Source organism: Schistocerca piceifrons, chromosome 1, assembly GCF_021461385.2.
Source record: "Schistocerca piceifrons isolate TAMUIC-IGC-003096 chromosome 1, iqSchPice1.1, whole genome shotgun sequence".
Lineage (NCBI taxonomy): Eukaryota > Metazoa > Arthropoda > Insecta > Orthoptera > Acrididae > Schistocerca > Schistocerca piceifrons.
In genome coordinates, this window is record NC_060138.1 from 394,441,092 (window position 1) to 394,455,049 (window position 13,958).

The following is a 13,958-nucleotide window of genomic DNA, read 5'->3' on the forward strand; positions in this document are numbered from 1 at the left end:
GGCCGTACTTTTTTGTAACACCCTGTATATCTGTTAAATTTCTGTATTGTTCAGATTGTTTCATAGATTCACGTTATCAGTAATTTTTGCATTCTTTTTTATTTCTCAAGGAGGAAGACTTAACCCCTGTTGTTAGACAGGTGCCCATCTCCTCTGCTAAGAAGGGGAATCCTTCGATGGCAGCAGCAGATGCCGGAGTTGAGTAAAACGGCTAAATGTAAATGGCGGCATAATGTGTTATGTACTGTGACATAATTATTAACCAGGATTAACAAATATTTGAAAATGATTATAATTTTACTTAAATGATGATAATTATGAGCATTGTTATTTAGGAGAGCCAGCAAATAATAATATTGATATTAGTAATACAATTTGCTTCATAAATATGTTACAAAATGGACATAATTTTTATTTTTAAGGGTCAAAGGTACACGCACAATGCAACTAGATTACGATGAGAACAGTATGAATTGTGAAGCCAAAAGTTGGCACTGACACTTTGGTGATATACAATGACAAGCCACAAAATTATACGTATTCCTTGAACTCAATATTGTTTTCTCACAGTGTACAATAGTTTAAAGTGCTCTGTGACAAGAAAATGTATGTAGTACCTAAAAGCACAATAAACATAACTCTTATGTCAATCACCTGATTTATGGAATATTTTTTAACCTTTATGGCTCTCCTGTAAAATTTACTCATTGTGGCTTATCATTGTTGATCCCCAAACAACTCAGTTATATTTCCATAACACATTTAAACATAAAAAAAACAATTATCTACCTGATATGAGAATACATTGCTCTCTGTTTTCCTCCAAAAGAAATCTTAGTGCAGTGTCTGATATGGCATATCTGTAAAAATAAAAATACTGGATTATGGTTTTTGTATGAAGCTTTCCACATTAACAAAACAGCAGTTGAAAAATGATTTCCTGACAAGCACTGAAAAGGAAACAAATTATAACAACTGGCTGATTGAGAAGACTACAGAAATATTATTGCAATGGATAATTTTCACATCACACGGACCTAAACGTTTCATAATTGTATGAAAGAACAGTGTAAATTTAAAATTTTAATCTTGGTAGAATTTAACGTCTTTGTAAATGCAGCTTCTTTCCTCTGTGAAATACACTATTTAAACACAAAATGCTCATTAGTGGAAAATATCATCAATATAACACCTATTAAGTCTGTGGGCTAGTAATTCTATTACCAGAACAACGCAGCTAATATGGAAAAGAATTTGATACAATTTAAAATCTTGACAGTGGAACTAAAGAACCAAGACTATGGCTAAAAATCAACAGAAAATGAGAGTGCCATGTGGAAGAGCTCTTGAAATGTAGCTTTCAAAGGCTTGTTTGCTTTTCATGTGCTACCAGGGTGTATACATGGTCACGGAAAAAAAAAATTCCGGATTTATTCCGGATTTCCCGGTTAAAAATACGCTCTCTCCCAGGTGACAGTATATTTTCCCTTATCAATCCTTTGAATGGTTATGGTTTTATACACAGGCATACAATTTCCCGGCAATTTAGGAAACGAAACTCGGGAAAAAAGACACGTTTTGGAAATATCTTTGATGTGCAGCAACATGTACACTGTGTATTTTCGTATTACGAAAGTTTACATTGGAATTCCACCAAACAACGCATGTTACTTTCCAAATCACTGAAATCGAGATTGCGATGTGCTTTTGTAAGCCAGTCATAGCTCATGTCACGTGATCTCGCCAGCAGATGACAGTGGATATTCAGAGCATAGCATACGTCATGTAGTCAGTCAACAGCAACATCACTTGTTAAGTAGCACGAACACACAAACAGGGAAAGTTAATAATTTAAATTAATATACATAGTGTAGCTACAAGAAAAGCAAAGCTTTCACATATAATATCGGTCTGAAGCTGCAAGAGAAGCTAAGCTTTTGCATATACTGTTGATCTTTTTTGCGCGTGTTACACTTTAAGATATATCATACAAATGTGCCAGTAAAATTTTTAATAATGTCATAAATGTCTGATCTTCAGTGTTCGAAATTCTTCTAAATGGCTCATCAAAGAGTTGATTTTTAAAAGACAGTCAAATGCTCTGTGATTTAATAAATTCATGGTACATTCTTGCACATAGTCCAACTTACGAAAGGGATATTTACTTTGAAAGTAACGCTTTTCAAACCACTATTCACAATATTTTGCCGCGACCTGTTAGAAATAGGTTCATTTCAGCAGTTGCCAGAGAGCGCAGATACCAGGCGACACCGTGCTTGGGTAGCTATCATGACGTAGGAAGCCCGTGTGTACGTACGTGTAAAATATTAAAAGATCATACATTATTTCATAAAAGAAACATGCACATCAGAGGATACTCCAAGAGCATCTGAATTTCGTGAACCATACTAAAATGTGCACATTTAAAGTGCATACTTAAATGCACATTCGTATGTCCAGATTCCCAATGAAGTAGACCTCGACCTGATATTAAGCTTTTCAGTGCGATTTTCGGGATGTAAATTTTCTTGGAGCACCAGTGCTGTATTACATCATGTTTGGTTCTTTATTATGGCATAATGCCATACATGCTAGAAAATGAAAACGTGCACTTGAAATGCAGTGAACAGTTGAAACTAGCCAGGACTGTGGAATTAAACATTTCGTTTCAAATACATTGACTGTCTCTGCGGAAGAGGTTAACAAAAGTCAAATTCCTTTAGCAAACAGACAAAAATAACTTCATTGTTACGCAAGGCGATTAATGCTTGACTGCCAGAAAGGTGGGAATCAAATAAAATCTGAAACTAACGACATCATTTAGCCTTCCTTAATTATCTGAATGTGTTTTAATTCACTTGATAGTTCCAGGCCACAGATATCCGTTCTGTTTTCATTTGGCGTGAGAGTAAGGGAGAGGAAACAGCAAAATCACTAATGTGAACACAGGTCACGTGGAGACTACCCACTATAACTCAGACTGCTCTGCGCATCAGCCACGGATCTACGACATTTGCGAACCAGGCCAATACTAGAAAAACTCGAACTTTCAAAATATGTTCTTCTTGTAGAGCACATCTTTGTGAAAAGTATGAAACATAAAACATATGTATTCGAAGAAATGTAAGACATTATTTGGTCTTAAGTGTGCCAAAGTGCAGTGCCACGCCTCTTCATAAAGCATATTTCTACTGCACGTCCGAACTATATTCAGGACAGTGTAAGTTGAAATGTCCTGTGGTGGCTCTCCTGCTCCCAGTTTGCCGGTTTTACAGCCTGCCTCTCTTTAAAAAATCTCACAATTAATAGCGGATGGGATTATTTGTAATCGAGAGAACAAGAACTCTTCAGAAAATCTTAACTGTTTATTGCCTAGTAGTTAATAACTTGCTGTTTTGTGTGACATAAAACTAAATATAGGATATATAAAACCAATACTGACAAGAGATAAGCAAGAAATTACACATTTCTTCAAACCTTAGCTCCTAGCATTTTTTCCTCTCTAATCTTGCTACAGCTTTACATGGCGTGCCTTCCTTTCTGCGAAAGAATCTATTACCTCATCAAAGTTCGTCAAACATTTTACTACATGAAAAGTCGAAATGTCGTTGTCTAACATTGAAAAAGCTGTTAATACAAATAATACCCAAGACTGGTGTGGTTTCTCAAACTGATTATGTCTATTTTGTCCTGTCTGCTAGATAAAACAAAATAGGCCTTTCTAATATGGCAGCAATTTTTTACCACACCAAATAAAGGAGACTGTTTTTGGCACAAATGGCCATTTTTATAACACGACAGAATATAATTCACAAAGTGCCAATATCAAACGCTTAATAGTCTTACTACAAGCAAAAAGCTTTATGTTAGGAAATACACTCCTGGAAATGGAAAAAAGAACACATTGACACCGGTGTGTCAGACCCACCATACTTGCTCCGGACACTGCGAGAGGGCTGTACAAGCAATGATCACACGCACGGCACAGCGGACACACCAGGAACCGCGGTGTTGGCCGTCGAATGGCGCTAGCTGCGCAGCATTTGTGCACCGCCGCCGTCAGTGTCAGCCAGTTTGCCGTGGCATACGGAGCGCCATCGCAGTCTTTAACACTGGTAGCATGCCGCGACAGCGTGGACGTGAACCGTATGTGCAGTTGACGGACTTTGAGCGAGGGCGTATAGTGGGCATGCGGGAGGCCGGGTGGACGTACCGCCGAATTGCTCAACACGTGGGGCGTGAGGTCTCCACAGTACATCGATGTTGTCGCCAGTGGTCGGCGGAAGGTGCACGTGCCCGTCGACCTGGGACCGGACCGCAGCGACGCACGGATGCACGCCAAGACCGTAGGATCCTACGCAGTGCCGTAGGGGACCGCACCGCCACTTCCCAGCAAATTAGGGACACTGTTGCTCCTGGGGTATCGGTGAGGACCATTCGCAACCGTCTCCATGAAGCTGGGCTACGGTCCCGCACACCGTTAGGCCGTCTTCCGCTCACGCCCCAACATCGTGCAGCCCGCCTCCAGTGGTGTCGCGACAGGCGTGAATGGAGGGACGAATGGAGACGTGTCGTCTTCAGCGATGAGAGTCGCTTCTGCCTTGGTGCCAATGATGGTCGTATGCGTGTTTGGCGCCGTGCAGGTGAGCGCCACAATCAGGACTGCATACGACCGAGGCACACAGGGCCAACACCCGGCATCATGGTGTGGGGAGCGATCTCCTACACTGGCCGTACACCACTGGTGATCGTCGAGGGGACACTGAATAGTGCACGGTACATCCAAACCGTCATCGAACCCATCGTTCTACCATTCCTAGACCGGCAAGGGAACTTGCTGTTCCAACAGGACAATGCACGTCCGCATGTATCCCGTGCCACCCAACGTGCTCTAGAAGGTGTAAGTCAACTACCCTGGCCAGCAAGATCTCCGGATCTGTCCCCCATTGAGCATGTTTGGGACTGGATGAAGCGTCGTCTCACGCGGTCTGCACGTCCAGCACGAACGCTGGTCCAACTGAGGCGCCAGGTGGAAATGGCATGGCAAGCCGTTCCACAGGACTACATCCAGCATCTCTACGATCGTCTCCATGGGAGAATAGCAGCCTGCATTGCTGCGAAAGGTGGATATACACTGTACTAGTGCCGACATTGTGCATGCTCTGTTGCCTGTGTCTATGTGCCTGTGGTTCTGTCAGTGTGATCATGTGATGTATCTGACCCCAGGAATGTGTCAATAAAGTTTCCCCTTCCTGGGACAATGAATTCACGGTGTTCTTATTTCAATTTCTAGGAGTGTAGTTTCACATTTCATTCGTATGCACCAGCTTCTCAAGCATGAGATCGAAAAGTAGTATTACGAAATTTTATAAATTTGGAATTGTCTTATTCTTCCATAATTTGTGTGATGTCCCCATTTCTTCTCCTACCTCATTCTAACAAACAATCTTGTCATCACCAATTCTGTAGCTATTGCTGCCACTGTCAAAATTTTTTCGCCAATTAACTTCACTAACCCTGCCAGAATGACAGGTTTAGTTATCCCGCGATTATTTTCTGGTTAGGCCTTATTACGTGTTCGACAAAATGTTTTCCGCGTTACTTCCAGAATAGAACTTACTCGGCTGCTAGCCAGGGACTGTACTACTGGTCCTTACAAGTGTAGTGATTTGGCCAAAAATTTTCTGTCAAAATTTCATTTTCTTGGATACACCGAGGAGATAATACGTATTCTTTCTCACCTGTTATTCCTGTCAGTCGTTTATTTCCATGCTGGAAGTCTGAATCTATGGATTTCGCTAGTAATTATAACAATGCTGATCATTCGCAAACCCAATCAACTTAAAATGTGTTCAAAAATGTTCAGAAACCAACAGGGAGGCGTTTCAAAGTCATATGAATAAGCTATATCTAAAAACAAAGATGATGTAACTTACCAAACGAAAGTGTTGGCATATTGATAGACACACAAACAAACACAAACACACACACACACACACACACACACAAACACAAACACACACACACACACACACACAAACACACAAACACACAAACACAAACACACACACACACACCAGCCAACAGCCACATTCCTGTAGCCAGAAGTAGGAGAATCTACTACTCAAAAGCGACTCAACTGCACATGCGCCCACGTGTAACTGCTAAAACAAATCGATTGTAAACAGTTGCCACTTCACGCTCATTGGAGGCAATTTGTTGTTATGAAGCACTGCACAGTCTTCCATGGCGCATTTCCTTTGCAATTTAAGTTATTTTCGTTTTTTTCTCTCGTTTATGTTTTATTGTTGAAGTATTATTCTGCAGTAGTGGGATACAGTAATATCCTTTGTTAGAGAATTGGTTCTTACCAGTCAAAATTACAAAAATTTAACTGAAAACTGAAACAATGAAAAATTCCCGGAATTCTAAAAATATCCTGGGTTTTTCCTGGTTTTCTCCTGGATGAAAAAATTCCCGGGTTTTTCCCGGTTGTCCCGAGCCGTATACACCCTACGTCAAAGTGCAAGCAAGTCAACAGTGGTTCAGACATATCATGCATACTTTACTTCATTGCCTTAGTATATGTTTGGGACAACACAATCCCTTCAGGAGAGAGAGGGGGGAAAAACGTTAGTGTTCAGAAAAAAAATCTGTCAGGGCTATTTGCAACTAAAAGAAAATGGAATAATGTACACTACTATTCATTTGACTGAAAATAATTAATCTGCCAAGTCTACATATGTGATTGAGTCCTGTCTGCAAATGAGTACCTTCTAAACAGACATGGGGAACTGTGAAATAACAAACATATCCCTGCCCACAACACAAGAAGCACTTGTAATGTCCACTATATATCAGCTTAGAGCAGAAACATATCAGTAAAGTGTTTTACATACAATAGTTAAATTATTCAGTAGCTTGCTTACTCATTTAAAGCATCAGTGTCATAAAAATTCCTTCGCAAATAACATTAATTAATTTCTGAACTCTGTTTTTACTCAATAGAAGAATTATCAATTTGTAAAACACAGAACTCAAAAATTCAAATTCAGATTGTGTTTAATTTGACTCGTCCTTTATCGAATTAAAGTATATAATGGTTCATGATGGACCAATAAATGCTGCTGCTGATAATGAGAAATGATGCTCCCCCATATGACATTCCTTTTGATTAATGCTCCTCATCATCCAAAGAGAGTTGGATGGTGTTCTTTTACAACCCTCAATTAGATTAGTACTTGTTCCATAGATCACGAATACGACACTTCATAATGATGTAGAATGTGTCAGGTTAATAAAAGGTGTCTATACAAGATATTACATTAGACAAAGTATTATATGACACAATTTTTTTTTTAACTAACAACGAAGGTTAACGTCTTATAAATTCTGTTTGCAGGTTAGTGATTTAAAGCACATTAGCCAAAAGATTCTGAGGAAAACAGCTCTGAAGAGCCTACATTCAGGTAACTCTTTATTTTTTTGTTAATTGTTTTAAAAATTACAACAACTTTTAGATAACATTAATGGCCTAAAATATCATCAATTAAATCTCAAAGAATTTTATTTTATTTATGAAATGACTGTTACTATTGTCATTAAAATGTTATTACATATCCAATGGTATTATAAGCTGTGGAGAGGTTAAAAACATTCGTAGTAAATTTGAAGAACTGTTTTCTACATGGAAGAGTATAGATCTTGCCCTAGTGTACATACACACAGACAGATGATTAATAAGGCTCAGGACCCTCATGGAATTAATCAAACAGTGGTCCTTACTGCTACAGCATATATACACACTTGCCCCATCCTTACACCTCCAGAATCTTTAACTAATATGGCAGTTCATTCTTGAACTTCACTGTGGTAGGGGTGGACAAGAAAAGCCTGAGTTATATGATGAAATGATTCAGGGTGATGAAAAATCATCAACATGTACATTTAAAGTGATTCCTCGAACATGCACTACTCTTCTTCAATCTTGTGTCAACTATTTTTAAAGACAGGCAAACAATCTAATAAAGCATGTTGAAAATTGCACTTATCTGATTGAAAATAATACAAAAAGAAGTTCCCGTGAATACCGTATAAAAATACAATTAATAGTGCATCATCATCATCATCCAGTATGCCTCATACAGTTCCATGCTTTCTGATGCAAGAAAAGTTTTCATGAATGTTAACAGAATATGTTTTCCAACAGATCTTTTAAAAAATGACTGCTTGTGTAACCAATCATCCTTCATAAATTGTGCACGATTCTGATCTGGTATGGAAAATACGAAACTGACAAATAAAAAAAGACACCGTAAATTTTTTATATAAATAAAACCCTACCTGAAGCAATTGTTAGAGAGGTAATTAAAGCTTTAATTTTCTTCCATTATATGCATATGAAATTATTCAACTTTATAAAAACAAAATACTAATTCTAATACATATTTTATGCTAATTAGCTCTAACAGTCATTCCATAGACAAAATAAAATACTTTGTCATTTAATAGATAATATTTTAGGTAATTAACTTTATTTAAAAGTTTTTATAATTATTAAAACAATTAAAAAGCAAAATATAAAGTTACCTGAAAGTACGACTGAGCACAGATCGCCTGCGTAGCAAATGAGTCCACTGCAGGTGCAGCCATTTCATAGTGCTGCCATAATGTATAAATGAACCAGCACATGAGCTGTGCATGAAACTTTAAGAGTCCTTGTTCTCGGTATCTTCTGGCTAGTGTGCTTTACAGCTTTTGTGGGTGGACACCCTTAAGGTATATTATTAACAAGGTATCATCCTCAATTGAATTTCTGAGACTGTAGCGTTCCATTCTTAGATGAAATTCATAAAGTGTAATATGAAATATCTGTAGATGACTCACATAGTATTAAATACAGGGATTTTTCATCTTTAATGGTTATGTTTAATTAATTGATTATGCAACTGAAAATAGCGGACACATACCAGCAAAATTTTATGCATCACAACACAGTGTTATACTTTGTGTTCTCACATTTGAATATGATTTTAGTGAATGGTTATATAAAGTAAAAACCATATGAATATGATTTTAGTGAATGGATATATAAAGTAAACATCATACTAATGTTTTAAGCATCATAGTTGCATAATATAGTTGCACAATATGAAAAAGCAACTTTCAATGCACGTTTAAATTCAAGTAAACAATGGGCTGATTTCCGATTCTATACTACCTTGAGCCATATGTATTTCAATGACATGGAACAACTCTTTAGGGGATGTATTTTTAAGAATTTTTCTCAACTAGTATACTGCTGGTGCTATATATAAAAACATCGTAGATAGAGCATAATTGTGTTTGAAAGTGAACAAATTTGCTGAAAGTAAATAAATCAGGATACTTCCAAAGAGACATTAACAATGCAGAACAATGAGAAGTATACATGTACACATGAGATACATTAAATACAAGTATGGAAAATAGAATTAAATTCTACTCACATGTGTGGTGAAGCTTCATAAAAATGTAGACCTTTATATTGTTTAACTGCTTCAGCAGTGTAAATTCGCAAATTTTTATATGGGTTGACTGATATCAACACAGTTCCAATGTATGTCTGAAAGAATACAAAAAAAGGACCTTCATAACATATTAGAAATGTGTTGCCAACTACATACTTTGAAGTTACTTCCTGTCTTCTGCAAGTAGACTAAACATTATTGTAATCATATAATGTGCAAAATGTAATTTTCATTATGTGAATGCACAAAACATTTCAAAGAAGAAGACTCTTCTTTACAAATGAATATGAAGAGATGTGGGGTGACAGCAGCTGATAGAGTAGTAGAAACAAACGAGAGATGGCAAAAACAGTCAAGTCAATACCAGCGAAACAGAGTGTAAATCCAGCAACACAATACTGTTAGTTGAAATTATATGCTTTTTCTGTGTTTGATCTTTATTGAATACACCAGGGTGGTTGAACACCAACTAATAAAAAGTGCAAACTGTTTTAGGTGAATGCCAGGATCGTTCCTTTTTATTAAGCAATGGCCAACTTCCAGCTCCATCCTCACCTACTCCTGTCATACTCTGTTAATATTTTATATAAAAATATATTATGTCTGTAATTTATCTGACATACACTACATTACATTAATACTTGTTCCTTAGATCAGGAACATGACATTTTGTAATGATGTGGAATGTATCGACTTAACATAACTTTTCTTTATGCAATACAATCCCCCTCCCACTTCATATCTAACAATTCATCCATTGACAGATGGAGTTGTCACTCAGAAATTCTTTTAATTTGTTTTCAAATGCTGATTAGCTATCTGTCAGACTTTTAATGCTATATGGTAGGCAACCAAAGATTTTTGTGCCGGCATAACTCACCCTGTTCTGTGTCAATGTCAGATTTAACCCAGAAGAGTGAATATCATCCTTTAGTGCTTTGCTGTTACTTTTGAATTGGAATGAGTTGTTAATAACAAATTTCATAAGTGAATATATGTAGTGCAAAGGTACTGTGCATATGCCAAGTTCCTTAAATAAATGTCTGCAGTGTGATCTTGGGTGGGATCCAGCTGTTATTCTGATTATACACTTTCTCTTAATGATGAATTACGCCAAAATATGATGTCAAATGAAAGCAGTAAATGAAAATAGGCATAGTAGGTTAATTTACTGATATGTTTATCACCAAAATTTGCAATAACCCTAATAACAAAAGTAGCTGAACTAAATGTTTCAGTAGATCGTCAATGTATTCCTTCCAATTCATTTTCTCATCAATGCATACACCCAGAAACTTTTAATATTTTGCCTTAGCAACAGACTTCTGAATGAAGAGTTTGTAGTAATGACTGTACCAGATTAGTAGATTTTGGCTATTTTCAGTCGATTGCATCCTATGGGATAGTATTCTGGGGAAAAACAAATTGTCGTCTAAATGAGATTTTCAAATTACAAAAACGTGCTATTCAGATAATGACCCACAGCCCACCTCAAACACATTGTAGGCCCCTTTTTAAAGCTTTGAAAATTTTAACAATTCCATCATTATACATTCTGAAATGTCTGTTGGTGGTCAAAAGAAATCAGGACAAAATGAAAACCAATACAGTCTTCCATAATTACGATACACGGCAATGTAAAGATCTCCACATACAAGCTGTAAAGGACCCAAAGCCAGAAACATGTATGTAATCAAGGCATCAAACTTTTTAACGCACTACCAAAACATATCAAAGAGCTGGAAAACGAGGATAAGTTTAAAACTGTTATAAAGAACCACATGCTTGACAAATGTTATTACAGCATAAGTGAATATCTCTGCGCAACTGTATAACAATATATGTTTAAGTTAATGTGACAAATGAAATTACATCAGTGCATAAGAAATTATGTTATCAAAACACTTATTAATTGTATATTGTATTAAACATAAGATAGATTAATATGAATTCAGCACAGATACAAATTTTGTAAAGATATTATACAGTTGTAAAAATGCACCCTGACAAATCCTATATCACAAATGTGATCATTGGGATGATAATAAATAAATAAATAAAAATTCTCACTCTGCACCGGAGTGTGTGCTGATATGAAACTTTCTGGCAGATTAAAACTGTGTGCCAGGCCAATACTCGAACTTGGGACCTTTGCCTTTCATGGGCAAGTGCTATGCCAAGCACTTGCACACAAAAGGAAAAGGTCCTGAGTTTGAGTCTCGATCCAGCACACAGTTTTAATCTGCCAGGAAGTTTAACAGACTTCTGTTCAAAGTCTATATTTATCAATTGTGTTACACAATTACTGTGCAGCATTGTATATTCTGTGTTTTCTCAAAATTTTGTAAGAGTTCATTTGCAGAGAACCACTTAATTATTTTCTGAAAGACATTATTTATAATAGCTTTGCATCTTCACAGATATTGTGTGGCAAGTCATTTTTATATATATATATATATATATATATATATATATATATATATATTAAGAACAATAAGAGACCCAAGGCTGAACCCTGTGGGACACCATTTTTGATACTTCCCCAGTTGGAGGACTCTCGTGATTTTTGCAGACTATCTGTAATGTCAATTTCAACCTTCGGCATTCTTCTAGTTAAATACGAATGAAACCATTTGTGCACTGTGCCACTCATACCACAGTACTTAAGCTTATTTAGAAGAATTTCACAATTCTCACAGTCGAAAGCCTTTGAGAGATATCAAACATATCCGAATAGGTGATGTTCAGTTATTCACAGAATTTAATAATTGATCAGTGAAAGGATATATAGCATTTTTTGTTGAAAATGCCTTTCTGAAAACCAAATTGACACTATGTTAGTAATTACTTTTTACAAATATGTGAAGTTACTCTACTCCTGAATACATTACTTTTTGAAAAACTTTCGATAAAGTTGTGAGTAGTAAGACTGCGTTGTAATTGTCAGCATCATACCTATCACCTTTTTATGCCATGGTTTAACAATAGCATATTTCAGTCTATCTGCAAAAATGCCCTGTTTCAGTGAGCTACTACATAGGCAACTGAGAATCCTCCTGATGTGTTAGGAGAATGCCATCAATTTCATGAGAGCTTTTATTTTTGAGTGCATTTATTATTTTCCTAATTTCAGTAGGTGAGACAGGTTGAATATCAATTTTATCAAATTGCATTGGTATTGCCTCTTCCACATACAGCCTTGCATTTTCTAATGAACAGCTGGATTCTATTTTCTCTACAACACTTAAAAAATTATTATTAAAATATTTTTTACTTCTCACTTTGTGTCAACAAACTCTTCATTGAGTTTGAAAGAAATAATGTCTTCCTGTGCTCTTGGTTGCTCTTCCTGTGCGCTTGATTGCCCTGTTTCCATTTTAACCATATTCCAAATTGTTTTAATTTTATTATCAGAGGTGCTAACTCAGACCAATGCACATACAGTGCAGTAGTTTTTATAAGGTTTGATTGCTTCTGGATCATTACTCCTTCTAGCTATAAGAGACACTTCCCATTTCCATTTACAAGATATTTTTATCCCTTTAATTAGCCATGGCTTTTCAGATGGTTTCTTACAACAATGTTTCGTTGTTTTCAAATATACTCACAAAGGTATAAAATAGGTTAAATTTTGAATTATCATTAGGTTCCCCATCTTGCGATACTTTAACATCTCTAGTACCTGCCTGTCTGAACTTCTCACAAAACTTAATTTCATTCCATATTGTCTCATTGGACATTGATCTTAGCCTAAAAAAGAGATATGAGCTTCAGTGCCCCTGCCCCCTAAAGATTTTGCTGTCATCCCAGCCAATTCATCCTTCCCTTTCCTATTGATATGCAGGCCATGCCTTGTGAAGTCCCACCTACCAATAGTTCCAGCAGGAACCAAACCTATGCCTGACAAAGTAGCCGGCCGAAGCAGCTGATCTAGCTCCACATTGACCCTCCTGACAGAGCCGTTCAATTGGGGTCAATCATATGAAGCAGGAACCAAGCCAATATCTTTATGGTTCGCTGCAGATGCTATTTTCACCAGGTCACATTATATATTATACGTCTGATCCCTTTCAATACTGTTTCCTGCTCCATCCACTACCACAACATGATTCTGCTTTGTAAAAGCCTTGCACAATGATCCTACATCCTTTATCAGTTGGCTAAGACATGCACTGGACTTGGAAAACCTTATGACCTGGTAACTGTCACCTAATTTTCCCTGCAAGATCTGGCCCACACTTCTTCCATGGCTACTACCTAACAGAACTTTTGTCCTACTTTCTACTTTTTTTGAAACAGTTGCTTTTGTAGTGAAAGTCTGTCGAGTATTAACTACACTTATGTCTACCTAAGCCTCTTCCTTAGTTAACTGAGGTAGCAGGACAAATCTTTTGTTTGTGCCAATGATGAAATTGTCAAATACTGTTGTCTCCCTGTGGCCCCTATTCC

At 36.9% G+C, this 13,958-nt stretch overlaps 1 protein-coding gene across 2 annotated transcripts in view; it reads right to left on the bottom strand.

The window, feature by feature from the left end:
* Window positions 1-13,958, bottom strand: part of LOC124787289 (unconventional myosin IC) — a 416,281-nt gene that overhangs the window by 70,582 nt on the left and 331,741 nt on the right. For both annotated transcript variants that reach the window (XM_047254329.1, XM_047254328.1), the window contains 2 exons: window positions 9,489-9,604; window positions 790-860 (listed from right to left, as the gene is read on the bottom strand). In XM_047254329.1, the coding sequence (XP_047110285.1) occupies window positions 790-860; window positions 9,489-9,604 (187 nt within the window). The remainder of the gene's footprint in view (window positions 1-789; window positions 861-9,488; window positions 9,605-13,958) is intronic.